Source organism: Lepidochelys kempii, chromosome 13 (assembly GCF_965140285.1).
Source record: "Lepidochelys kempii isolate rLepKem1 chromosome 13, rLepKem1.hap1, whole genome shotgun sequence".
Classification (NCBI taxonomy): domain Eukaryota; kingdom Metazoa; phylum Chordata; order Testudines; family Cheloniidae; genus Lepidochelys; species Lepidochelys kempii.
In genome coordinates this window covers 31,990,629-32,015,869 of record NC_136392.1, presented here as the reverse complement: position 1 = coordinate 32,015,869, position 25,241 = coordinate 31,990,629, and the positions used below count along the sequence as shown (strand labels likewise).

Below are 25,241 nucleotides of genomic sequence, written 5' to 3'. Positions count from 1 at the left end.
GGAGTGGTAGATACACTGGATGGTAGGGATAGGATACAGAGGGACCTAGACAAATTAGAGGATTGGGCCAAAAGAAATCTGACGAGGTTCAATAAGGACAAGTGCAGAGTCCTGCACTTAGAACAGAAGAATCCCATACACCACTACAGACTAGGGACCGAATGGCTAGGCAGCAGTTCTGCAGAAAAGGACCTAGGGGTTGCAGGTTTCAGAGTAGCAGCCATGTTAGTCTGTATTCGCAAAAAGAAAAGGAGTACTTGTGGCACCTTAGAGACTAACAAATTTATTTAAGGTGCCACAAGTATTCCTTTTCTTTCTAGGGGTGACAGTGGACGAGAAGCTGGATATGAGTCAGCAGTGTGCCCTTGTTGCCAAGAAGGACAATGGCATTTTGGGATGTATACATAGGGGCATTGCCAGCAGATCGAGGGACGTGATCGTTCCCCTCTATTCGACGTTGGTGAGGCCTCATCTGGAGTACTGTGTCTATTCGACATTGGTGAGGCCTCATCTGGAGTACTGTGTCTAGTTTTGGGCCCCACACTACAAGAAGGATGTGGATAAATTGGAGAGAGTCCAGCGAAGGGCAACAAAAATGATTAGGGGTCTAGAACACATGAGTTATGAGGAGAGGCTGAAGGAACTGGGATTGTTTAGTCTGCGGAAGGGAAGAATGAGGGGGGATTTGATAGCTGCTTTCAACTACCTGAGAGGTGGTTCCAGAGAGGATGGTTCTAGACTATTCTCAAAAAGGAGGACTTGTGGCACCTTAAAGACTAACCAATTTATTTGAGCATGAGCTTTCGTCGATGAAGTGAGCTGTAGCTTATGCTCAAATAAATGTGTTAGTCTCTAAGGTGCCACAAGTACTCCTGTTCTTTTTGCGAATACAGACTAACACGGCTGTTACTCTGAAACCAGACTATTCTCAGTGCTAGCAGAGGACAGAACAAGGAGTAATGGTCTCAAGTTGCAGTGGGGGAGGTTTAGATCGGATATTAGGAAAAACTTTTTCACTAGGAGGGTGGTGAAACACGGGAATGTGTTACCTAGGGAGGTGGTGGAATCTCCTTCCTTAGAGCTTTGACGAAGCCCTGGCTGGGATGGTTTAGTTGGGGTTGGTCCTGCTTTGAGCAGGGGGTCGGACTAGATGACCTCCTGAGGTCCCTTCCGACCCTGATAGTCTATGATTGAGTGTACGCTGCCCCTTACTCCTGGGCTTTCCCAGGGAGCCCCGCCCCCCCCACGCGGCTCAGAGAGCGACTCTGTGGGCCGGGCGCAGGGAGCGGGATAGGCTGTTCCCAGAGCGGCGCCAGCGCCCTCCCCCCGAGGGAGGCGCTAAGACCGGGGCCGGCGCGAGCCGGTGGCGCAGCGCCCTTCGTGCGCAGTAGCAGGCCAGAACGGGGGCCGCTAGGCAGGGTAGGGCACTGATACCCGCTTCCGCCCCGACACGTGACGCATAGTGACCATGCGCGGAACGGTTCTTGCTCTCCAAGCGCGCGCGAAGTAAGGGGACCTAGTAGGGAACTGTCTGCGCACGCGCAGTTGTGATTTCAGCCCCCAGCCCTGTTGTGAGAAGCGGAAGTAGTTACCATGTTCCGGAAGTGCTTCTGCGTGTCATGGCGGCGTTGGTGAGAGCCGTGGTAAGCGAAGGGAGGGGTCAGACCTGGAGCCCGAGCCACGGCGCCGGCGTCTGTGTCCGGCCGGGTTCGGAGCCTCCCTGCAGCGCCGGCGGTCTGGCTCAGGAGCCGCCGACAGATGCACCGGGTGGCTGCGGTCTGCGCGGGGTGACCGGGCCTGGGGGTGGTGGCCCCCGGCTCCGTTTTGCTGGGGGCGGGTTTGGCGGGGCGCGTCTGGCACCTTCCCAGCGGTGTTGTAGCGTCACAGAAGGTGGATCCGGAGCCCTGGCCCCGCGCGGTGTCCCGCTGTGCGCGGCGATGTGCGCGGTGCGTGCGGCTGGGCGGGGAGCCCAGGGTGGCAGCGTCTGGGGTACCCCAGCCCGGCGCTTCCACGCTCTCCAGTAGCGCAGTGATTCGTCTGTCGCAAAGATTCTGAATTAGGAATCTTTACTCTGGATTCCTTCGTCCCATATGGTGGTTTTTCAACAGCCACTCAGACTCCTCTTTTCCCCCACCCCTCCAAAACACCGATCTGCTTGCACTTTACATGTGTTTTGTCCTTGATCTTTATTCAAGAACAGGAGCATCAAACGTGTTCCACATCAGAGGTTTTGAATCCTTCTTTGTAGAAAATTGTAGAAAATTCTGATTTTTATTTCATGAGCTTTTCACTTGGAAGCTGTGTGTCAGGACACTTACTTCAAGAATTACTGTTTGTAGTCCTCTGTGACCTGCTGAGCTAACTTCCTGAAAGTTAAACTTTTATTCATTCAGTATTTTGCCCGTCATTGTTGCAGCTTGTCCAATTAGCATCACACACACAAATTTGTTCTTCTAACACTTTGGTACATAGAGAAGGCACATCTTAACTTGCACATGCTTGTGGTAGCGGTGAAAGTGCATGCCTGAGTCTCTGCTCTTATTTGCAAAAAGAAAAGGAGTACTTGTGGCACCTTAGAGACTAACCAATAATCTGCTCTTATTATTAATCATATTTATTGTGGTAGTGCCTCAGGACCAACTAAGAGTTGTACCATATCTAGCACAATGGTGTACACGCAAAAAGTAGTAGAAGTCAGAAAATACTGGAGGTGAAATGTTGGTTGTATGTCTGGTATGAAGCTTAAGGCTTTGGTTATGTTGGAGCTTTGGGGACATGTTCCAGTGGGAGAGGTAGTTGTATGAGTGGGATAGCCTGCATCTCACTGGGATGGAGGGAGTGCTAATGTTCTCAGTTGGAGAATAGCTGGATCAGCCAGGAGGCTGTTAAACTACCAATGCAAGGGGAAGGTGGTAAGGAGGAAAGTATTGTATAAACTGGAACTTGGAATGTCAGAAACAAATTGGTTCAACATGAAAGAAGAATTTTTTTCAATGGCTTATATACCTTTGCTGGGAGTCTGAGTAACAAACATGGGAAATCGGAAATTTCTCATTGATTAGAAGAAATTTGATAGGCAGTACTGAAATTTGCATGGTTGGAGAGTTAAGTCACTTGTTATAACCTGTCCAGGAAGGTCAGAGCAGGTGAAAGAAATAGCCTTGGCACTCTACATTAGACATCATTATCTGTTCTACAGTTATAGGTAACTCAGAACCACAGGAACTTTGATCCATATGCATTCATGTGCTAACAAAGTGCAGGAAGGAGTGCTGGTGAGGAGTCTGTTACAGACCACCAAATCAAGCAGGGACATGATGGAAAGAAAAATTGTTTTATGAGGGACTTCAGTTTGGGAGACAAATACTGCCGTTCTCCTGCAGCCAGTAGTAAATCATGATTAGGGTTTCTAAAAACGTATAGATGGGAATTTTTTAATGCAAAAGGTATTGCACCCCATCACAAAATAACTATTTTATTCTCATGATAGGCAAAGATGAATATAGATTCCAAGGCTAGAAGGGATCACTGTGGTCATCTAGTCTGACCATCTGTATAACACACAGAACTTCCCTAAAATAATTCTGAGAGCAGATCTTTTAGAAAAAAATCCAAACTCGATTTAAAGATTGTCATTCATGGCGAATCCATCTCAACCCGTGGTAAATTGTTCCAAGGGTTAATTACTGTCCTTGTTAAAAATTTACAGCTTATTTCCTATCTGAATTTGTCTAGCTTAAATTTAGATCCGTTTGATCCTGTCTGACCTTTCTTTGCTAGATTAAAGAGCCCATTATTAAATATTTGTTCCCTAAGTAGATACTTATCGACTATAATCAAGTTATCACTTTACCTTTTAAAATATATTAGGATCAAAAGTTTCAGAGTAGCAGCCGTGTTAGTCTGTCTTTGCAAAAAGAAAAGGAGTACTTGTGGCACCTTAGAGACTAACCAATTTATTTGAGCATGAGCTTTCGTGAGCTACAGCTCACTTCATCGGATGCAACAAAAGAGATGGAAAAGGATCAAAAGAGACTCAAAAGCACTGGTATAGACCCATTACTAGCTGGAGATGGTAAAGTTGATGTTGATGTAGAAAAGGCAAGAGTGACCAACAGATATTTCTGTTCTGTATTTGGTAAGAAGCAGGCTGATGTACTCTGATCACAAGAGGATGATTAACTACTTTCCAGTCCATTAGTAACTAAGGATGACGTTAGACAACATAGAATAATAGGACTGGAAGGGACCTCGAGAGGTCATCTAGTCCAGTCCCCTGCATTCATGGCAGGACTAAGCATTATCTAGACAATCCCTGACAGGTGTTTGTCTAACCTGCTCTTAAAAATCTCCAATGATGGAGATTCCACAACCTCCTTAGGCAATTTATTCCAGTGCTTAACCACCCTGACAGTTAAGAAGTTTTTTTAATGTTCAACCTAAACCTCTCTTGCTGCAACTTAACCCCATTGCTTCTTGTCCTATCCTCGGAGGTTAAGAGCAATTCTTCTCCCTCCTCCTTGTAACAACCTTTTATGTACTTGAAAACTGTTATGATGTCCCCTCTCAGTCCTCTCTTTTCCAGACTAAACAAACCCAATTTTTTCAATCTGCCCTCATAGGTCATGTTTTCGAGACCTTTAATCATTTTTGTTGCTCTTCTCTGGACTTTCTCCAATTTGTCCACATCTTTCCTGAAATGTGGCACCCAGAACTGGACACAATACTCCAGTTGAGTATTTCCAGTTGAGGCCTAATCAGCGCGGAGTAGAGCGGAAGAATTACTTCTCGTGTCTTGCTTACAACACTCCCGCTTATACATCCCAGAATGATGTTCGCTTTTTTTTTTTTTTTTGGAAACAGTGTTACATTGTTGACTCATATTTAACTTGTGGTCCACTATGACCCCCAGATACCTTTTCGCAGTACTCCTTCCCAGGCAGTCATTTCCCATTTTGTATGTGTGCAACTGATTGTTCCTTCCTGAGTGGAGTACTTTGCATCAGTCCTTATCAAATTTTATCCTATTTACTTCAGACCATTTCTCCAGTTTGTCCAGACCATTTTGAATTTTAATCCTATCCTTCAAAGCACTTGCAACCCCTCCCACCTTGGTATTGTGCGCAAACTTTATAAGTGTACTGTCTATGCCATTATCTAAATCATTTATGAAGATATTGAACAGAACCGGACCCAGAACTGATCCCTGCGGGACCCCGCTTCTTATGCCCTTCCAGCATGACTGAACCACTGATGATTGAATGGTTTTCCAACCAGTTTTGCACCCACCTTATAGTAGCTCCATCTAGGTTGCATTTCCCTAGTTTGTTTATGGGAAGGTCATGTGAGACCATTTCAAAAGCTTTACTAAAGTCAAGATACACCACATCTAGTGCTTTCCCCTGCCATCCACAAGGCTTATTACCTTGTCAGAGAAAGCTATCAGGTTGGTTTGACAAGATTTCTTCTTGACCAATCCATGCTGACTGTTCCTTGTACTAGTACTACATGTCCTAATGATAAACATTTAAAAATCAGTAGTCCCAAGAGTCCTAACAGAGTTGGCTGAGGACATCTCTGGCTAAGTGATGTTACTTTTTAAGAAATCTTGGAATGCTTGGGAAATTGAAAACTCATGGCAATCAGGGGAGATCCCAGATGACTGGAAAAAGGGTAATGTAGTACCCATCTTTAAAAAGGGGAAGGAGGAGGCTCCGGAGAATTACAGGCCAGTCAGCCTCACCTCAGTCCCTGGAAAAATCATGGAGCAGGTCTTCAAGGAATCAATTCTGAAGCACTTAGAGAAGAGGAAAGTGATCAGGAATGACTAGCATGGATTCACCAAGGGCAAGTCATGCCTGACTAATCTAATTGGCTTTAATGATGAGCTAACTGGCTCTGTGGATGAGGGGAAAGCAGTGGGCGTGCTATTCCTTGACTTTAGTAAAGCTTTTGATACGGTCTTCCCCCGTATTCTTGCCAGCAAGTTAAAGAGGTATGGGCTGGATGAATGGACTATAAGGTCGTCGGGCTCAACGGGTAGTGGTCAATGACTCCATGTCTAGTTGGCAGCTGGTATCAAGCGGAGTGCCCCAAGGGCTGGTCCTGGGGCCGGTTTTGTTCTATATATTCATTAATGATCTGGAGGATGGCATGGATTGCACCCTCAGCAAGTTTGTAGATGACACTAAACTGAGAGGAGTGGTAAAAAGATACAGAGGGACCTAGACAAATTAGAGGATTGGGCCAAAAGAAATCTGATGAGGTTCAACAAGGACAAGTGCAGAGTCCTGCACTTAGGATGGAAGAATCTCATGCACTGCTACAGACTAGGGACCGAATGGCTAGGCAGCAGCTCTGCAGAAAAGGACCAAGGGGTTACAGTGGACGAGAAGCTGGTATGAGTCAACAGTGTGCCCTTGTTGCCAAGAAGGCTAACGGCATTTTGGGCTGTATAAGTAGGAGCATTGCCAGCAGATCGAGGGACATGATCATTTTCCTCTATTCAACATTGGTGAGGCCTCATCTGGAGTACCGTGTCCAGTTTAGGGCCCCACACTACAAGAAGGATGTGGAAAAATTGGAAGAGTCCAGCGGAGAGCAACAAAAATGATTAGGGGGCAGGAGCACATGGTTGATGAGGAGAGGTGGAGGGAACTGGGATTATTTAGTCTGCAGAAGAGAAGAATGAGAGCTGCTTTCAACTACCTGAAAGGAGACTCCAAAGTGGATGGATCTAGACTGTTGTCGGTGGTAGCAGATGACAGAACAAGGAGTAATGATCTCAAGTTGCTGTGGGGGAGGTTTAGGTTGAATTTTAGGAAAAACTTTTTCACTAGGAGGGTGGTGAAGCACTGGAATGCGTTACCTAGGAAGGTGGTAGAATCTCCTTCCTTAGAAGTTTTAAAGGTCAGGCTTGACAAAGCCCTGGCTGGGATGATTTAGTTGGGGATTGGTCCTGCTTTGAGCAGGGGGTTGGAATAGATCAGTGCTACTCAAAGTGATGGTCCACGGACCAGTGCCGGTCTGCGAGCCATCGGCTGCCGGTCTGCGCGCACATTGGAAAAAAAAAATTGCCGGTCCCCCACATCAGATAGCTTGAGAAGCACTGGACTGGGGTCGCTTGCAACCCTGATATTCTGTGAAATTCTATAAGTCTGTAAAAGTGCTTATTTTATGCCAATATTCAAAAAGGGTGAGTGGGATGATCCAGATAACTATAAGCCAGTTAGCTTGACTTCAGCCCCAGGCAAAATAATGGAAAAGCTCATGCAGAATACAATCAATAAAGAGTAAAGTATGGGAATATAATTAATGCCAGTCAACATGGTTTTGTGGCAAATAAATCTTATTAAACAAACCTGATCTCATTCTTTGAGATTACAAGTTTGATGATACAGGTAACTGGGTAGTTGTAATATACTTATACTTTTGTAAGGTGTTAGACTTATACAGTACAACGTTCTGATTAAAAAAATTAACCTATACAGTATCTTTAAACGGATTAGGAACTGACTGATAGATCTCAAGAAGTAGGTGCTAATGGGAAATCATCATCGAATGGGCATGCTTTTATTGGTTCTGCAGGGATTGATATGAGGTCCAGTACTATTCAGCACTTTCATCAGTGATCTGGAAGTAAATATAAAATGACTTCTGATAGAATTTGTGGATCAGAAAGATTGGTGGAGTGGTAAATAATGATGAGCACATGGAAATGTCACAGACTGGCCTGGGTCTCTTGATAAACTGTGCCTACTCAAACAAAATATTTTAATGCAGCCAAATACAAAGTTATACATCTAGGGAGGAGGATTGTAGGCCATAGGTATAGAATGGGGGACTGTATCAATCTGTTTAGCTTATCAAAAAGAAGTTGAAGAGGTGACCTGATTACTGTATAAGTACCTTCACAGGTTAAAAATATTCTGTTCCAAAGGGCTCTTTAATCTATCAGATAAAAGCATAAGAAAAAACAGTGACTTTGTATCCGATGAGGTGAGCTGTAGCTCCCAAAAGCTTATGCTCAAATAAATTTGTTCGTCTCTAAGGTGCCACAAGTACTCCTTTTCTTTTTGCTTTGCAGGTTAAAAGCAAGTGCACAAAGTCCCTGAGTCCCTTTGAAGCATTCCCGTGTAGTGTCTAGTCCCTTATTCACTGAACACTCACAGAAATACCAGGTCTGCTGTCCCCAAAGGAACAATATACAGACCAACTTGTCAGATGCAGCTTTGCTCTGCAGACCAGAAGATTGCTTAACATCACAGCACCACTGATAAACTTATTGTTTTCACTATAAATGTATATCAGACTAGAGATTCAAAAGATAGTGAGTAAGGATACTGGAAACGTAGTTATGTATAAAACAAAATCATAACATGCTTTATAGCAGTAATTCTCAAACTTTACTAGTGATCCCCTTCACATAGGAAGCCTCTGAGTGTGATTCCCCCCCTTATAAATTAAAAACACTGTTTTCATATAATTAACACCATTATAAATGCTGGAGGCAAAGCGGGGCCTGGGGTGGAGACTGACAGCTCGTGACCCCCCATGTAATACCCTTGCGACCCACTGAGGGGTCCCAATACCCAGTTTGAGAACCCCTGCTTTATAGAGACTAAATTTAATTAACAAGTTAACCTCTTGTGTAAAGAAGTTTCTCACCCAAAATCATCTTTAGAGTTATCAGGCAAGGTTGGCTGACATCCCATTTTCATGAATATGTATCCATTGCCCATTTACTTCCTCAGTGCTTTGCCTCTGATATATACCCCCGAAGTTCATTGTCTGTACTCAGAGACAGGATAACAACCCATGGCTTGTTTTTCCTGTTTGCTGCTTCCCTGTTGACTTCACATTTCTTTGTTAACATTTGACTTTGTGTGTAAATAGGCATCCAGTGTGTTAGTTTACAATGTTTAATTTACATCCTCAGAGAGAGAGGGAGGGACATTTCTTACCTCCTGTCTGGAGAAAAACCTGTTTTTCATCTCTGCTAGTGACCAGCACCTTGATACAGACTTTAAAAACCATTTTAAGTGTATATACAAAACTCCTTCCATAGTATCTGCACATACATTAAACAACGTATAAGTAGGGGCATTGCCAGCAGATCGAGGGATGTGATTGTTCCCCTCTAGTTGACATTGGTGAGGCCTCATCTGGAGTACTGTGTCCAGTTTTGGGCCCTATGCTACAAGAAGGATGTGGAAAAATTGGAAAGTGTCCAGCGGAGGTCAACAAAAATGATTAGGGTACTGGAACACATGACTTATGAAGGGAGGCTGAGGGAACTGGGATTGTTTAGTCTGCAGAAGAGAAGAATGAGGGGGGATTTGATAGCTGCTTTCAACTACCTGAAAGGGGATTCCAAAGAGGATGGATCTAGACTGTTCTCAGTGGTAGAAGAGGACAGGACAAGGAGTAATGGTCTCAAGTTGCAGTGGGGGAGGTTTAGGTTGGATATTAGGAAAAACTTTTTCACTAGGAGGGTTGTGAAACACTGGAATGCGTTACCTAGGGAGGTGGTGAAATCTCCTTCCTTAGAGGTTTTTAAGGTCAGGCTTGACAAAGCCCTGGCTGGGATGATTTAGTTGTGGTTGGTCCTGCTTTGAGCAGGGGGTTGGACTAGATGACCTCCTGAGGTCCCTTCCAACCCTAATATTTTATGAACGATATTAATGACCAGTTTGATACTAGCTTTCATTTGAGATCTCACATGACACTTGTTGGCGAATCAGAATGTACATACCAGAATCAGTATATTTCTGTAACCCTCTTACCAGTTGGCATTACGGGGTTCTTAGGTCAAAGTGTGTGTTAAAAACAGCATAGGGTATTCCTTTGTGAATTTGTTATGGATGACCATCAAGTTGATAGGAATAGCTGCCTTTGCATTGTTTTGATTTTCTTGGATGCCTACAACTAATAGTTATAATGTAGCTGGAAATTCCAGCAGTCTTCTCTTTTTGCTGGTTTCCAGTAGAATATGTGAATCCCCTTCACTGCTGGTTACTGTGTGCATGCTGATCTCTCTGTTCTAGAAGTGCCAGACTGGAATGCCTCAATGGATTACAGTATGCAGTGGATTAATACAGTCAACCTTGCCCCAAGCACAGTGGGATAGAATGCTCTATGGCACTCTTCAGGTAGGATATTTTGTTATCCTAAAGTGTGTAAGAATTGGGGATTTGCGTAGGTCCTCACATATGAAATAAAAGGTCACAGTCTTCTAGCATATGAGGGTGGCGGGAACAATCCTTGCCAGTGCTGCTACCTGGGCATCTAGAAAAAGGGATCTTGTAAAACCGAAACGAAAGCCCTGGCTGGGATGATTTAGGTGGGGTTGGTCCTGCTTTGAGGAGGGGGTTGGACTAGATGATCTCCTGAGGTCTCTTTCAACCATAATCTTCTGTGATTCTATAATTAAGAGAGCTGAAATAATCTCAGACAGTTCTTCTGACTTTCCCCCAACACACAGTCATTACTTCTGTTTAAGCCCATGTCTCTTAGCCCTGGTCTATACTGTGAGTTTATGTCGAATTTAGCAGCGTTAGGTCGATTTAACCCTGCACCCATCCACACGACCAAGCCTGTTTTGTCGGCTTAAAGGGCTCTTAAAATCGATTTCTGTACTCCTCCCCGACGAGGGGATTAGTGCTGAAATCGACATCACCGGGTCGAATTTAGGTTAGTGTGGACGCAATTTGATGGTAGTGGCCTCCGGGAGCTATCCCAGAGTGCTCCATTGTGACTGCTCTGGACAGCACTCTCAACTCAGATGCACTGGCCAGGTAGACAGGAAAAGCCCTGGGAACTTCTGAATTTCATTTCCTGTTTGGCCAGCATGGCGAGCTGATCAGCACAGGTGACTATGCAGAACTCATCAGCACAGGTGACCATGGAGTCCCAGAATTGCAAAAGAGCTCCAGCATGGACCGAAAGGGAGATACTGGATCTGATTGCTGTATGGGGAGAAGAATCTGTGTAGGCAGATCTCCGTTCCAAAAGACGAAATGCCAGTATATTTGGCAAAATCTCCAAGGGCATGATGGATAGAGGCTGCAACAGGGACACACAGCAGTGCCGCGTGAAAGTTAAGGAGCTGAGGCAAGCCTACCAAAAAACAAAGGATGCAAACGGTCGCTCCGGGTCAGAGCCCCATACCTTTGTTCTCTAAAATATATCTTTTTAAATATTACTCTCCCTTTTTTCCTCCCGCAGCTGAAAATGTTTCTACGCTCCCCCTATCATCTCCGTCTCAGAGGCTAGCGCAGATTAGAAGGTGAAAAAAACACACTCGCGATGAAATGTTCTCAGAGCTCATGCAGTCCTCCCGCACTGAAAGAGCTCAGCAGAATGCGTGGAGGCAAACAATGGCAGAGTCCAGGAAGGCGTTAAATGAGCGCAATGAGGGGAGGCAGGAGTGAGATGAAAGGAGGCGGGATGCAATGCTGAGTCTAATGGGGGAGCACACTGACATGCTCAGGCATCTGGTGGAGCTGCAGAAAAGGCAGCAGGAGCACAGACCACCATTGCAGCCCGTGTATAACCGCCTGCCCTCCTCCCCAAGTTCCATATCCTCCTCACCCAGATGCCCAAGAACGTGGGGTGGGAGTCTACGGGCACCCAGCCACTCTACCCCAGAGGTTTGCCCAAGCAACAGAAGACTGGCATTCAATAAGTTTTGAACTGTAGTGTGGACTTGTCCTTCCCGCCTCCCCTCATCCACCACCCCTCCCGGGCTACCTTGCGAGTTTTTCCTCCTATTTGTGTGATGTATTAATAAAGAATGCATGATTCTGAAACAATAACGACTTTATTGCCTCTGAAAGTGGTGATCGAAGGGGGAGGTCGGTTGGCTTACAGGGAAGTAGAGTCAACCAAGGGGGTGGGTTTTCATCAAGGAGAAACAAACAGAACTGTCACACTGTAGCCTGGCCAGTCATGAAACTGGTTTTCAAAGCTTCTCTGATGCGCAGGGCGTCCAGCTGTGCTCTTCTAATCGCCCTGGTGTCTGGCTGTGCGTAATTGGCCGCCAGGCGATTTGCCTCAACCTCCCACCCCGCCATAAGCGTTTCCCCCTTACTCTCACAGATATTATGGAGCAAACAGCAATAACAATGGGAATATTGGTTTCGCGGAGGTCTAGCCTTGTCAGTAAACTGTGCCAGTGAGCTTCTAAATGTCCACATTCTATCACCATTCTGCACTTGCTCAGCCTATAGTTGAACTGCTCCTTACTACTGTCCAGGGTGCCTGTGTACGGCTTCATGAGCCATGGCATTAAGGGGTAGGCTGGGTCCCCAAGGATAACTATAAGCATTTCAACATCCCCAGTGGTAATTTTCTGGTCTGGGAAGTAAGTTCCTTCCTGCAGCTGTGCAAACAGACCAGAGTTCCTGAAGATGCGAGCATCATGCACCTTTCCCAGCCATCCCACGTTGATATTGGTGAAACGTCCCTTGTGATCCACCAGTACTTGCAGCACCATTGAAAAGTACCCCTTGCGGTTTACATACTGGCTGCCAAGGTGGTCCGATCCCAAGATAGGGATATGTGTTCCGTCTATCGCCCCACCACAGTTAGGGAATCCCATTGCAGCAAAGCCATCCACTATGACTCTCACATTTCCCAGAGTCACTACCCTTGATAGCAGCAGCTCAGTGATTGCATTGGCTACTTGGATCACAGCAGCCCCCACTCCAAATTGATTCCCGACTGACCAGTAGCTGTCTGGCGTTGCTACCTTCCAGAGGGCTATCACCACTCACTTCTCAACTATGAGGGCTGCTCTCATCTTGGTATTCTTGCCCTTCAGGTCAGGGGAAAGCAAGTCACAAAGTTCAATGAAAGTGCCCTTACACATGCGAAAGTTTTGCAGCCACTGGGAATCATCCCAGACCCACAACACTATGAGGTCCCACCAGTCTGTGCTTGTTTCCCGGGCCCAGAATCGGCGTTCCAGCGCATGAACCTGCCCCATTACCACCATGATGTCCAAATTGCCAGGGCCCGTGCTTTGAGAGAAGTCTGTCCATGTTCTCATCACTATCGTGATCGCACTGTCGTAAGCTCCTTGCCTGCTTTTGCAGGTTCTGCACGTGCTGCAGGATAATGTGCAAGGTGTTTGCAATGCTCACAACAGCAGTGGTGAGCTGAGCGGGCTCCATGCTTGTCGTGGTATGGCGTCTGCAGGAGAGCAGAGTTGCAGCGGAAGCGGTGGATGACGACGGATGCCACGAGAATAGATATTTATACAGAGCGACGAGAGGACCTGCGAGGTGGATTCATGGCACCAGGAGAGCAGAGCTGCAGCGGAAGCAGTGGATGACTACAACGGTTAACAGTCCTACTGCACTGTCTGCTGACAGCAGTATGGCAGATGCACGGAAAAAAGGCACGAAACGATTGTCTACCGTTGCTTTCGTGGAGGGAGGGGCGACTGAAGACGTACCCAAAACCACCCACGACAATGTTTTTGCCCCATCAGGCATTTGGAGCTCAACTCAGAATTCCAACGGGCAGTGGAGACTGCGGGAACTGTGGGATAGCTACCCACAGTGCAACGCTCCAAAAGTCGACGCTAGCCACAGTAGTGAGGACGCAGTCTGCCGACTTAATGTGCTTAGTGTGGACATATGCAATCGACTGTATAAAATCGATTTCTAAAAATCGACTTCGATAAGATCAACCTAATTTCATAGTGTAGACATACCCTTAGACGCTTGATATCTGGCTGAACCACTTCAGCTAGATAAGATGGTGGAGATATAAATCTGTCATGCAGGCCATGAAGACGCCACAGCCCATATTTGATTACTAATTGTATTAATCATAAGAGCTAAATAGCTTGGCTAAGCAGTAATTGTTCAAGAGTGGGGGTGACCTGATTATCTAACCTGGTGTATCATTTGTATAGGACTCAGATAACTATAGTATCAAATTACCAACCCATATAAAATGTCTTTGAAAGGATGTTAACATCAAGGAGAGAGAGGAATTATTTACTGTTGTACAAGGAGGTATAACTAGGATTAATGGAACAAAAATGTGAGAGAAATCTAGATTAAATTTCAGAACAAATTTTGTGATATTAAGATGCATGAAACTGCCAGCCCATTCCATAGGATATTCAAAATATTAGCAAATGTACAGTAGGGAACAAACCTGTATTGGGCCCAGAGAGATGGGTTTGGTGACCTAATAGGCCTTTTTCATCTGTAACTTCTATGACTGTAAATTAGTGAATGTTTGAATGTAACACAGTTTTAGTGCTTATTCCTCAACACTGTTCTCACTTCTCTTTTGTCACTTTAACCAGAGGCATGAGACTGGCCGACCCCAGTTGAATGAAGTATGTGGTGGATTGATACAAACCAGTGGTGCAATAACACAGCAAAGGAGAATGCTTCACAGCACTGATCAGGTTAGAATAGTTTGATATTTGTTTATTATCAGACGCTTTGTTGTTGCAATCACTGTTCAGACACCTTTAACTTGTGACAGGGTAACTTTGATAGCGTTACTGGCCTAGTGGACAAGGAGAAGCAGTAGATGTGCTACATCTTGATTTTAGTAACGCATTTAACACAGTCCCACATGACATTCTCATAAGCAAACTAGGAAAATGTGCTGGAGATGAAATTACTATAAGGTGGGTGCATAACTGGTTGAAAGACTGATAACTACTCTGAGTACGATGTAAGACGTGGCAGGTAATTGTCCTGCTCTACTCAGCACTGGTGAGGCCTCCGCTGGAGTAGTGTGTCCAGTTTTGGGTGCCACACTTTAGGAAAGATGTAGACAAATTGAAGAGAGTCCAGAGGAGAGCAACAAAAATGATAAAAGGTTTAGAAAACCTGCCCTATGAGGAAAGATTAAAAAAACTGGGCATGTTTAGTCTTGAGAAAAGAAGACTTAGGAGGGACCTGATAAGTCTTCAAATATGTTAAGGGTTGTTATAAAGAGGACAATGATCAATTGTTCTCCATGTCTGCTGAAGGTAGAACAAGAAATAATGGGCTAAATTGGCAGCAAGGTAAATTTAGGTTAGATATTAGGAAAAACTTTCTAACTATAAGGATAGTTAAGATCTAGAATAGGCTTTCAAAGAAGATTGTGGAATCTCCATTTTTGGAGGTTTTGAAGAATAGTTTGGACAAACACCTATCGGGGACAGTCTAGGTTTACTTGGTCCTGCCTCAGAGCAGAGGGCTGGACTTAATGACTTCTTAAGGTCCTTTCTAGCCCTATGTTTATATGTTTCTAAGTGATGATTTTTTTAAACAGTCCAGGAGATGAACTTACTCAATCGGAACATTAAATGTTATAGAGTAGATATTATCATAGACCAAGACCAGTGATTTGAGAGCTGCAAGGTATCCCTTCAGAAGGCAGAGCACTAAAAGTGTCATGTTCCCTTCTCTCTCCCCAACTGGGTGACAGGGAGCTGCTGGGAAAGGTCCAACAAAAGGCCTGTGAGGGTTGGGGCTGAGATGGGAAGAGAAGCAATAATAGGGGGCAGATTTTTCCTTGTCTCCATCTGGAGAAAAGAAACGGAAGTGTTGCCCCCACTTTTAAAGGGGATGAGAATGCTTCCCCTCTCTGGTGTGTGGGGGGGGGAGAGGGAATGATGGGAGGTATAGCAAATTTTGCTATTCACCAAATGCTTAATACTGTCAGACTAAATATTAATAGTGGTAACTAATGATGGTGTGCTGTGAACACAGTGTATCCTGCTGACCAGTATTGTTTTGTTTTCTTTTCTCCCCGCGTCTATTGTGGCCTCTTGTCTTATACTTGGACTGTAATCTCATTGGGGCAGAATCCATCTCTGTTATGTTTTTGTTCAGTGCCTAGCACAATGGGTCCTTGTCTTTGGTGATAGCCTCTAGGCATTACCATAATACAAATAATAACTGTGGTGGTCCTTGTTCCACAGAGCTTGCGAGCTAAGAAAATGACAAAATACAACAGGTGCACAAGATATAAGAAGGGGAGTGGGTTGGAGAATGAAGGAACAATAACATTCATATACAAAGCCTGACAACAATCCCAGCTTGCTACTGGCCTAGGCTAGATCAGATGGCAATGGTTTGTAGGCATTATGACAGAGCTAAATTCTAGAGAGGGATTTGAAAGAGAACAAGGTAGTGGCTTTACAGATTTTTACAGTGTCTTTCCCCGGTATAAGGGAAAGGCAGTATGAAAGAAAACATGGAGGTATATGTGGGAGAAATGGAGTAGCCATCAAGACAGGCATCGCGTCCCAAACAAATCTGGGGCACAACAGTATAAGATAATAGATCTTACAGGTAGGTGACTAATCATGAAAAGGTAAGGACAAGAAGCTTTGGTAGCAATTGAGGAATATGAAGAGGCAGGTGACATGGACAGAGCAATGAGTCACTTCTCCCCAGCACTGCACACAGGCCTGTCTAGATGGCTCGAGAGGTCCGCAACCTTTGCACCTGGCAGGCAATTCACAATGAGGTTTTCCCAGTCATCATAAAGCCCATTATCTATATTTCTAATGAATGAATCCCCCATTATTATCTGTTTCTTTCTAATAACTGGAATTCCCTTCCCCGGAGAGAGATTCTCAGGGCGAGAGCACACCATGACATAATCTCGAAGGAGGGTTCCAATTGTGAGATTGCTTCTCTTTGATGCTCTCCTTCCCTGAGACACACATCTTTCTCAACAGCACGTAGGCTGCAGACTGGGGGTGGGACCACTCTACTGTGTCCCGGAAATTCTCATCTGTGTACCTCTTTGTCTCAGCTCCTCCAGTTCAGCCGCTCTGGTCTCCAGAGCCCATACTTGGTCTCTGAGGGTCATGAGCTGCTTGCAACAAATGCACGTGTATGCCACCCACGCACAAGGCATGCGTTATACATACTGCATTCAGTGCAATAAACTGGAAAGCCCCCACCCTGCTGCAGGACTTCTGCCTGCATTCTTTTTACTCCTGCAGCTTTTCATGGTTTTGGGAGAGAGGGGTATTTACTGGCCTAAGTGTAGAGAATGTTAATCAGGTGTATTTGGCTCTCATGTTCCTTCTCTAAACTCCCTCACAAAACTCCCGTTCGCTGTTCCTGGTTGCTTGCTCCTCTGGCTGCTTTGGAGCTGGTTTTTAAAGGCCTGTTCTCCTTGAGTGTCTCCTGGGTAGCTGTGCCTCCTGGTTTACGTTGAGTGGGTGCTAAAGGGATTAGGGATGAAAGCTTTGTTAAGAAGCTCTCAGCTTTGCCTGGCAGGCTGCTAGGCTCAGCGCACAGCCCCCCAAACAGACCACAATGTATAGGTCAGTCAAGCAGCAAACAGACAGACAACAGCAAGGGCCACATAGTCACTTCTCCTTCACCTGGAGAACTCCCTCGCAAAATTCTCCTGTTAGCTGTTTCTGTTCTCTAGCAACTCTTGAAGCCAATGTCCTGTTGTTGTTATTAGGGAAGCAGGCAATGTGGTACTGCAAACCAACACCAGTTACGCAGCCCATGGACAACACAGGCTACTAGGAACAAACACAGCTCCTCCCTGCTATACCCTTGCAGCACTGCTCCCAGAGTCTATTCCCCTCCCAGGGCCCAGCTCAGTGAACCAAGAACAGTGGCATCTAGGACCCCAGCTCTTTTGAGCCCCTACTGTCCCTAGTAACTACGAGCCTCAGGGCTCTATGCCAGAAGGCCCACGAACCAGAAGAGGCAGGGCCAAAATGTATGCTTGCTTTTGACTTTAAGCTCACTCCATGCATTGTGCATTGCACTGCGCTGTTTAGTTTCATTGCTGGTTTAATGTAGTTCCTAGTAGTTAGACAATGGATTGTTTGATTTTTATAATTAATAGTCATTTTTTCATTTCAGTGGAAGGTTTCTGTTTGTGACATAATAGGTTGTTTAATCATAAAAGCCTTTAACATTACATTCATAAGGAGTCAACAGTTCATTTTACACAGAAAATAATTACATTTGCACTAATTCATAAGGTTTCACAAACACATACAGGCAAAGACACACAGTGCAATAGGGATTGCCACAACGTTGGATGTCCGCCACCCGTAAACAACACTGAGCTGCACAAAAAACTCACCTGCACTATTTCAGGCCTGAGAATCAAAATGAGAGCAATGGGTATCCCTGACAACATTGCCCTTGCTGTTTGCACTTCGTATTGGATGCTTTGCTGGCTGCTCAAACTGTTGAGCAAGTGTTTACGCCTCAGCCTCCCACCCATTGCCATTGATTTTTCCTCTCTTACTCTCACAAATATTGTGCAAAATATAACATGCCGCTATAATCTTTGGGATATTTTTTTGACTGCTTCCAACCTGTTCCCAGGCAGTGCCATCTCCCTTTTAGACGGCCCAGTGCACGTTCCACTGTCACTCTGCTGCTACTGAGGCGGTAGTCGAACAGTCCTGTCTGTCCAAGCAGCCTATGAATGGCTTCATGAACCAGGGAAGCAGAGCGTAAGCCCAGGCTCCCAAAATAAATGGAGCAATGTCCACACCATTCACTGTCCTTTCCCCATTATGGTAAATAGAGTTGAGTTCTGAAAGAGCCTAATATGTTGGAGCCTTCCAGACCACCCTGCATTTATGTCTGTAAGCCTGCCACAGTGGTTGTAAACCCACAAGCCTTTGGAGCACAGTGGAGAAATACCCTTTTCTGTATAAGAATTCTGAGCCCTGATGGAGTGGGCAAATAATAGGCACACGGTCCCATCAGTTGCCCCAATACAGTTAGGGAATCCCATGCATACAAAACCATCAGTAACTTTGTGAGCATCACCAAACTTTATAACTTGTTGCAACAGTACTTTTTCTTTGGCATTGCGTTTCATACCTGCATGACAGTGGCCCCAGTGATTGATCTCCCCACAGAGAGTTGTTTCGCTATGGACCAATAGCATTCTGGGGTGGCCAGCTTCTAGATGACAGTTGTGACTCGCTTGTCCATGGTTATGGGGCACCGCATGTTTGTATGCTGCTGCTGTAGAGCTGAGGTCAACACAGATCTCTAGAAAGGTTGCCTTTCCCATGAAAGTCTCTCATAAGAACAGCCAAACTGGGTCAGACCAATGGTCCATCTATCCCAGTATCCTCTCTTCTGACAGTGGTTACGGCCAGGTGCTTCAGGGGGAATGAACAGAACAGGCAAACATCAAGTGATCCATCCCCTTTTGTCCACTCCCAGCTTCTAGCAAACAGCTGCTAGGAACACTCAGAGCATGGGGTTGCAGCCCTGCATACGTTGGCTAAAAGCCATTGATGGACATATCCTCTGTGAAAGTATCTAATTCTTTGTTGAACGCTGTTATAGTTTTGGCCTTCACAACATCCCCTGGCAATGAGTTCCAGAGGTTCACTGTGTGTTGAATAAAGAAATACTTCCTTTTGCTGCCTATTAATTTCATTGGGTAACCCCTAGTTCGTATGTTATGTGAAAGAATAAATAACATTTCCTTATTCACTTTCTCCACACCTGTCAAAATTTTATAGCCCTCTATCATATCCTCCCATTAATCATCTCTTTTCCAAGCTGAAAAATCCCAGTTTTTTAATCCCTTGTATGGAAGCTATACCATACCCATATTAATTTTGGTTCCTTTTCCAATTCCAATAGATCTTTTTTTGAGATGGGGTGACCACTTCTGCACACAGTATTCAAGATGTGGGTGTACCATGGATTTATATAGCAGCATAATATTATTTTCGGTCTTATCTATCCCTGTCCTAGTGATTCCCAACATTGTTAGCTTTTTAGACTGCCACTGCACATTCAAGTGGATGTTTTCAGAGAACTATCCACTATGACTCCAAGATCTCTTTCTTGCATGGTAACAGCTAATTTAGACCCCATCATTTTGTATATATAGTTGGGATTATATTTTCCATTGTGCATTACTTTGTTTATCATTTATCAACATTGAATTTAATCTGTGAATTTGTTGCCCATACACCCAGATTTGTGAGAGCCCTTTGTAACGCTTTGCAGTCTGCTTTGGACTTAGCCATCTTGAGTAATTTTGTATAATCTGCAAATGTTGGCACCTTACTGTTTACCCCTCCCTCCAGATCATTTGTGAATATGTTGAACAGTACTGGTCCCCGTACAGACCCCTTGGGGACACCACTATTTACCTCTCTCCATTCTGAAATGGACCATTTATTCCTACTCTTTTCTTCCTGTCTTTTAACCAGTTACTGATCCATGAGAGGACCTTCCCTATTGTTCCATGAATGCTTACTTTGCTTTAGAGCCTTTGGTAAGGGACCTTGTCAAAGGCTTTCTGAAAGTCTAAGTACACTATATCCACTGGATCACCATTGTGCTCATGTTTATTGGCCCCCATCAAAGAGTTCTAATAGATTGGTGAGGCATGATTTCCCTTTACAAAAGCCTTGTTGACTCGTCCCCAGCAAATTGTGTTCATCTATGTGTCTGATAATTACGTTCTTTTGTATAGTTTCAACCAATTTTCCTGATATTGAAGTTAGGCTTACTGGCCTGTAATTGCTGGGATTGCCTTTGGAGCCTTTTTTAAATATTGGCATCCCCTTAACTACCCTCCAGTCATCTGGTACAGAAGCTGATTTAAATGATAGGTTCCATACCACAGTTAGTAGTTCTCGCCACTGCTGGTCATCCCAGGTCTTTCCCACCAATCCATGCTGGTTTCCTGAACCCAGAGATAGCGCTGCATGTTGTAAACCTGCCCCAGGAACTGGCCTTTTCCTGTCGGTTGCTCTTTTTCTTTGTCTGCTTCCTGGTTCCACTGCTGTAGAAGACCTGCTGCTCCTGGAGGAGCTGCTGTTGCTGCCACATCATCTGACTTTGAGTGCTGACGTATAGCTGAGCCCAGGCAGCCTCTGCATAGTCAAGGTTGTCAGCATAGCAGCCCAGAGCATTAAGGAGTATAGGAATAAACAGGAAGAACTATAAGTACTAGTGAATAATCACAGCTGTGACATAGTTGGCATCATAGAGACTTGGTAGGATAATACACATGACTGGAATACTGGTATAGAAGGGTACAGAATATGTAGGCAGATTTCTGCACTATACCTGTTAGAAATGGTGACCTAAAACAAACATTAAAAAGGTACACATTTTTATCAGATAAATTAATCACTGGAACATCTTACCAAGTTATATGATGGATTCTCCATCAGTTGATGTATTTAAATGAAGATTGGGTGTCCTCCTAAAAATACACTGGAGCTCAATCACAATTTATAAGCTTGATGCAGGAATTATTAGGTAAAATTCTATTATCTGTGCAATAGAGGAGGTCAGACTAGAAGACCATTAAAGGTCTTTTCTGCCTTAAAATATATAAATATGTATACATAAGGCAACGAAATTCACATTGCAAGAATATTCTGTCATTTTCTAACTTTTGAGTAATTGTCTTTCAGTTGTTCTAATGTGATTTAGCATGTCTATATCTGGGCAATCTTTAATGTTGGTACAGTTCTACTTTAATTTATTGGTTAGGCCCCCATAAACTAGGCTGGAGGTGTGTATACAGATTCTTATCACTCGAAATAAAATGAATCAGTGAGTAATCTGTGTATACGTGTAGTGTGTTCTCAGGAGTGCTGGTATGTCAGTTTTGTGCAATGCATTAGTTATAAAGATAACTTACAATGGAAGTTAAAATTTCAGATTTATTTTTTATTTGTCGAAAATGATCAGATTGAATTGCTGGGATAAGGACATGTGGTTCTGTGTTTTATTAGATTTTATCTTGTTTTACCTTACAGTTTCTTGCTGCAAAAGATTCCCTGCAGCCATCTGAAGAGAAAGTGAGTGCCTTCACAAAGATAATAGAAGCAATGGGATTCACAGGACCACTGAAATATAACAAATGGGTAAAGCAATTATTTTGGTAGTCTTAATATTTTCCTGTAGTTGGTTACTTTACATCTGTTTTGAAAACTAGGTTCTTTGTGACATGGGAGGGATATTTATGTGCACAGTCCCATTCATATTACCCATATAAAGTCCTCTCACACAACATGGAGAATAATAACCCAAGGCTTTAACCTGCCTTGATATATGCACAGGGCCTCCATTGACACAAGTAGGAGTTTTATTATTTTGGTGTGTAAATGAGTGTGAAGGCCATTTGGATTCCCAAAAATTATTTCCTCACTTTATTCATCCATCAAAGTTCCCACACCACAGTTACCCTCCAGCAATGGAAGCTGGCAGCAGTTCCCTTTGGGTGCTTGTGAACACCACTCCAAGTTGTCCAGAGGGTTTTGTTGAAGAGCATTGCATGTTGCTTTCTCTCTTGGTCCCAACAAAGGCTGACCACACTGCCTCTGCTTTGTTATCACTTGCTTTTGGTCCAGGGACTTGGGCTTACAGGGATGATGGATTTTGTGGTTATGAGTCTAGATTGGGACTCTAGAGACCTGGGTTCATTTTGTGGGTTTGCCACAGGCTCCTTGTATGACCTTGGGTAAGTCACTTAATCTTTCTGTTCCTCACCTGTAAAATTTCATCCACCCTTTGCCTTCCTTATTTAGACCGTACACTCTCCAGGGCAGGGACTGTCTTTCACTGTGTGTTTGTACAGTGCCTAGCACTAAGGGCCCTGATCTTGTTGGGGTCTCTAGGTGCTATAATGATAGCAATAAAAATGAAAATAAGAATTTGAGTGCTGAGCATCTCGTGACAGTTCTTGTGCTAATCTTACATTGATTTGAAATCTGAGTTAAGTTTGTGTGTAACTCAACTTCCCTTATATATAGTAACTGAGTTGTGTCCTCCTTTAAAGATCTAAATGTGTGTATCTGACCTTCTTGAGTGGTTATTGGTGTCTGTGCATGTGTTTGGGATGATGCATGTTATTTAGAGAGAGGCTTGTTTCTTTTCAGTTTTTCTTCAAGAGAATATATGTTCTGCTCAGTTCTCTCCGGATAACACACTGAATTAATAAAAAATGAGGATGTTCCAATAACGGGCAGTTAACATTGCGTATGGTAAATGCTGGAGATCTCTGCTATAGATTTCCTGTGTCATCCTGGATCAAATCACTTAATCTTTGTGCCTCAGTTTCTCCCATCCCTAAAATAGTGATTATGCTACTCTGTCTCACAGGGATGTTGGGAGGATAATTTCATGTAATATGTTCAGGTACTATGGTGAAAAGGGTCATTAAAAAGACTATAAATAAAACAAAGGAAAATGGATTATATATTTTATGGAGGATTATAAAGTCAGGATGAAAATTAATTGAGACTGAGCCCATACTAACAATATTGGTTTCAGTCATTGTGCAGAGGTAACAATACACCAGGACAAAATTTCCATAAAATTTAACTGAAATAATTTTGCATTGACAATCTCTCATTGTATCGGTGTTGTCACAAAGTCTGAACTCAAGTGGTGCATTTTCAATTGTAATTGTAATGGCGCTTAAGAGTTTAGGCATAATTCTGATTAAGAGAGCTTTGGATGTCAAAATCTTCCATTTTTCTGGCAGAACTTCAAGACTACTGAATGAGGAGAACAATTGTGCCTTAAAGCTGTTCTCCTCCTTTGGAAATTATTTCCCTAGTTTCCTTGTAGTCAGATCAGACTTAAATTCACCTTTTGGTATTTTGATGTGCTGTCTTAAAATGCAGAGGGCACACGTTCTGATTAGGTGGTCTACCAGTGCAGTGGGTTTATGGTTCACTTTGAGGTGGGTTCACCTAAAATGGTGGGCTCATTGTTCCCTAGCAGTCCCAAAGACAGGTGGAGGGAGAGTGCTGTGAATTCCCTACTTCTCTCAGTCCCTTCCCAAAGGTGAATGGAGGGGAGCAGTTAAGAGTTTTCCTCTTCTGTCTCTGATTTGTATACAGGCAGTCCTCAGATTTACAACACAATTGGTTGCTTACAATTGCGTCGGAATGTCGGAACTCGGAACTGCAGTCTATTCCATTCTGGGATCGAGCGTCGTAAACTCGAAACCTATAGTCATAAGTCAAATCAGAGTGTCAATGTAGAAGCGTCGTAAGTGCCGTTCCTTGTAACTTGAACATCGTAAAGTCGAGGACTGCCTGTATCCTATTTTTAAAAAATGTAATGAACAGGCTAGTGTTGCACTGGAAGGCAGTAAACAAGACTACCAAGTCTTGGGGCACGTTAAACCTATATCACCAAGGTCTTTGTCTGAGATTTTCTTTTAGCACCTTAAACTTGCTTGTTCTATTAGTGTATTTGAAGCTAAAAAGACAAATTTTGATGAGTCTTTGGCACATCAATGGTTTATTTTTAAAAATATTTAAAAATTGACTTGTGCAAAATTCATCTCAGAATAGTATAAATCAACACTGAGAGATATTGGAGGAAATCATAAAAGACAAAACAGGCCCATCTACACATGTTTCTTTTTGAAATGCTTTGGGATGGCTTTAAGGAAGGGCATTAAAATGAGTGTCTAATCCAACACATGGATACACGTATCTGATCATAGAAGAGCACTGAGTATGCTTGTGTAACTTATCCAGACTTGTTGGCGACCTTTTGGTGAGTACTACATGTGTTGTGTTTTCTCTCTCTCTAGAAGATTAAGATAGCGGCTCTGCGCATGTACACTTGCTGTGTGGAGAGAACTGACTACGAGGAATTCTTTCACAGTAAGTTATTGTTCTCTAGGATACTAGAACCTGGAGTGTGCCCCAGATGAGGTTGGGGCTGGCTAGAACCTGGACTACCCAGTGCCTGTGACAGGTTGGTCTGGCTGGAAACCAAACGCGTTCCCCTGTGTAGTGGGGGTAGGGCTGTATAGAACTGTCCTGCCCTAAGAGCAGTGCCCCATGCCCCCCTTATGAAGCTGGGTCAGACTACGGAAAATGAATTTGCTGCTGCTGTCTCATTCTCCTACACCTTCTGCACTGGGGGGAGGGAGGGTGAGAATTCCAAGACGTGGCCAGACAGAACCCAGCGTGATCCACCCATGAGGGCTGTCTACAACCTGAAGATGCCCCTCCCCTGTGGCCAAGGTAGGGCAGGCTGAAATCTGTATTCTCAGCCTTTCCGTATTTGTGGTATAGCTGGCTGGCTACAGCATGCCCCTGGCATTCTACCCAGCACTGTGATGGGGCCATCTGGAGTGTGCATGCATGCACACAGACACACACACACACACAACCCCACCCCCTGAGCTCTTGTCAAGGGCAGGGCCACCTAGAACCCAGAGGCACACTCCTCTCCTTTCCACGTTTCAGGAGTACGGCT

The 25,241-nt window shown here is 44.2% G+C and overlaps 1 protein-coding gene across 3 annotated transcripts in view; it reads left to right on the top strand.

The window, feature by feature from the left end:
• The first annotated feature begins 1,326 nt into the window (after positions 1-1,326).
• The window catches only part of UQCC1 (ubiquinol-cytochrome c reductase complex assembly factor 1), a 96,186-nt gene continuing 72,271 nt past the window's right edge, over positions 1,327-25,241 (top strand). Inside the window, exons 1-5 of one of the 3 annotated variants that reach the window (XM_073310050.2) lie at positions 1,327-1,419; positions 10,047-10,151; positions 14,327-14,431; positions 21,773-21,880; positions 24,568-24,640. In XM_073310050.2, the coding sequence (XP_073166151.1) occupies positions 10,062-10,151; positions 14,327-14,431; positions 21,773-21,880; positions 24,568-24,640 (376 nt within the window). In that variant the 5' untranslated portion in view covers positions 1,327-1,419; positions 10,047-10,061. The other 2 variants (XM_073310048.2, XM_073310051.2) reach the window with 2 other exon arrangements.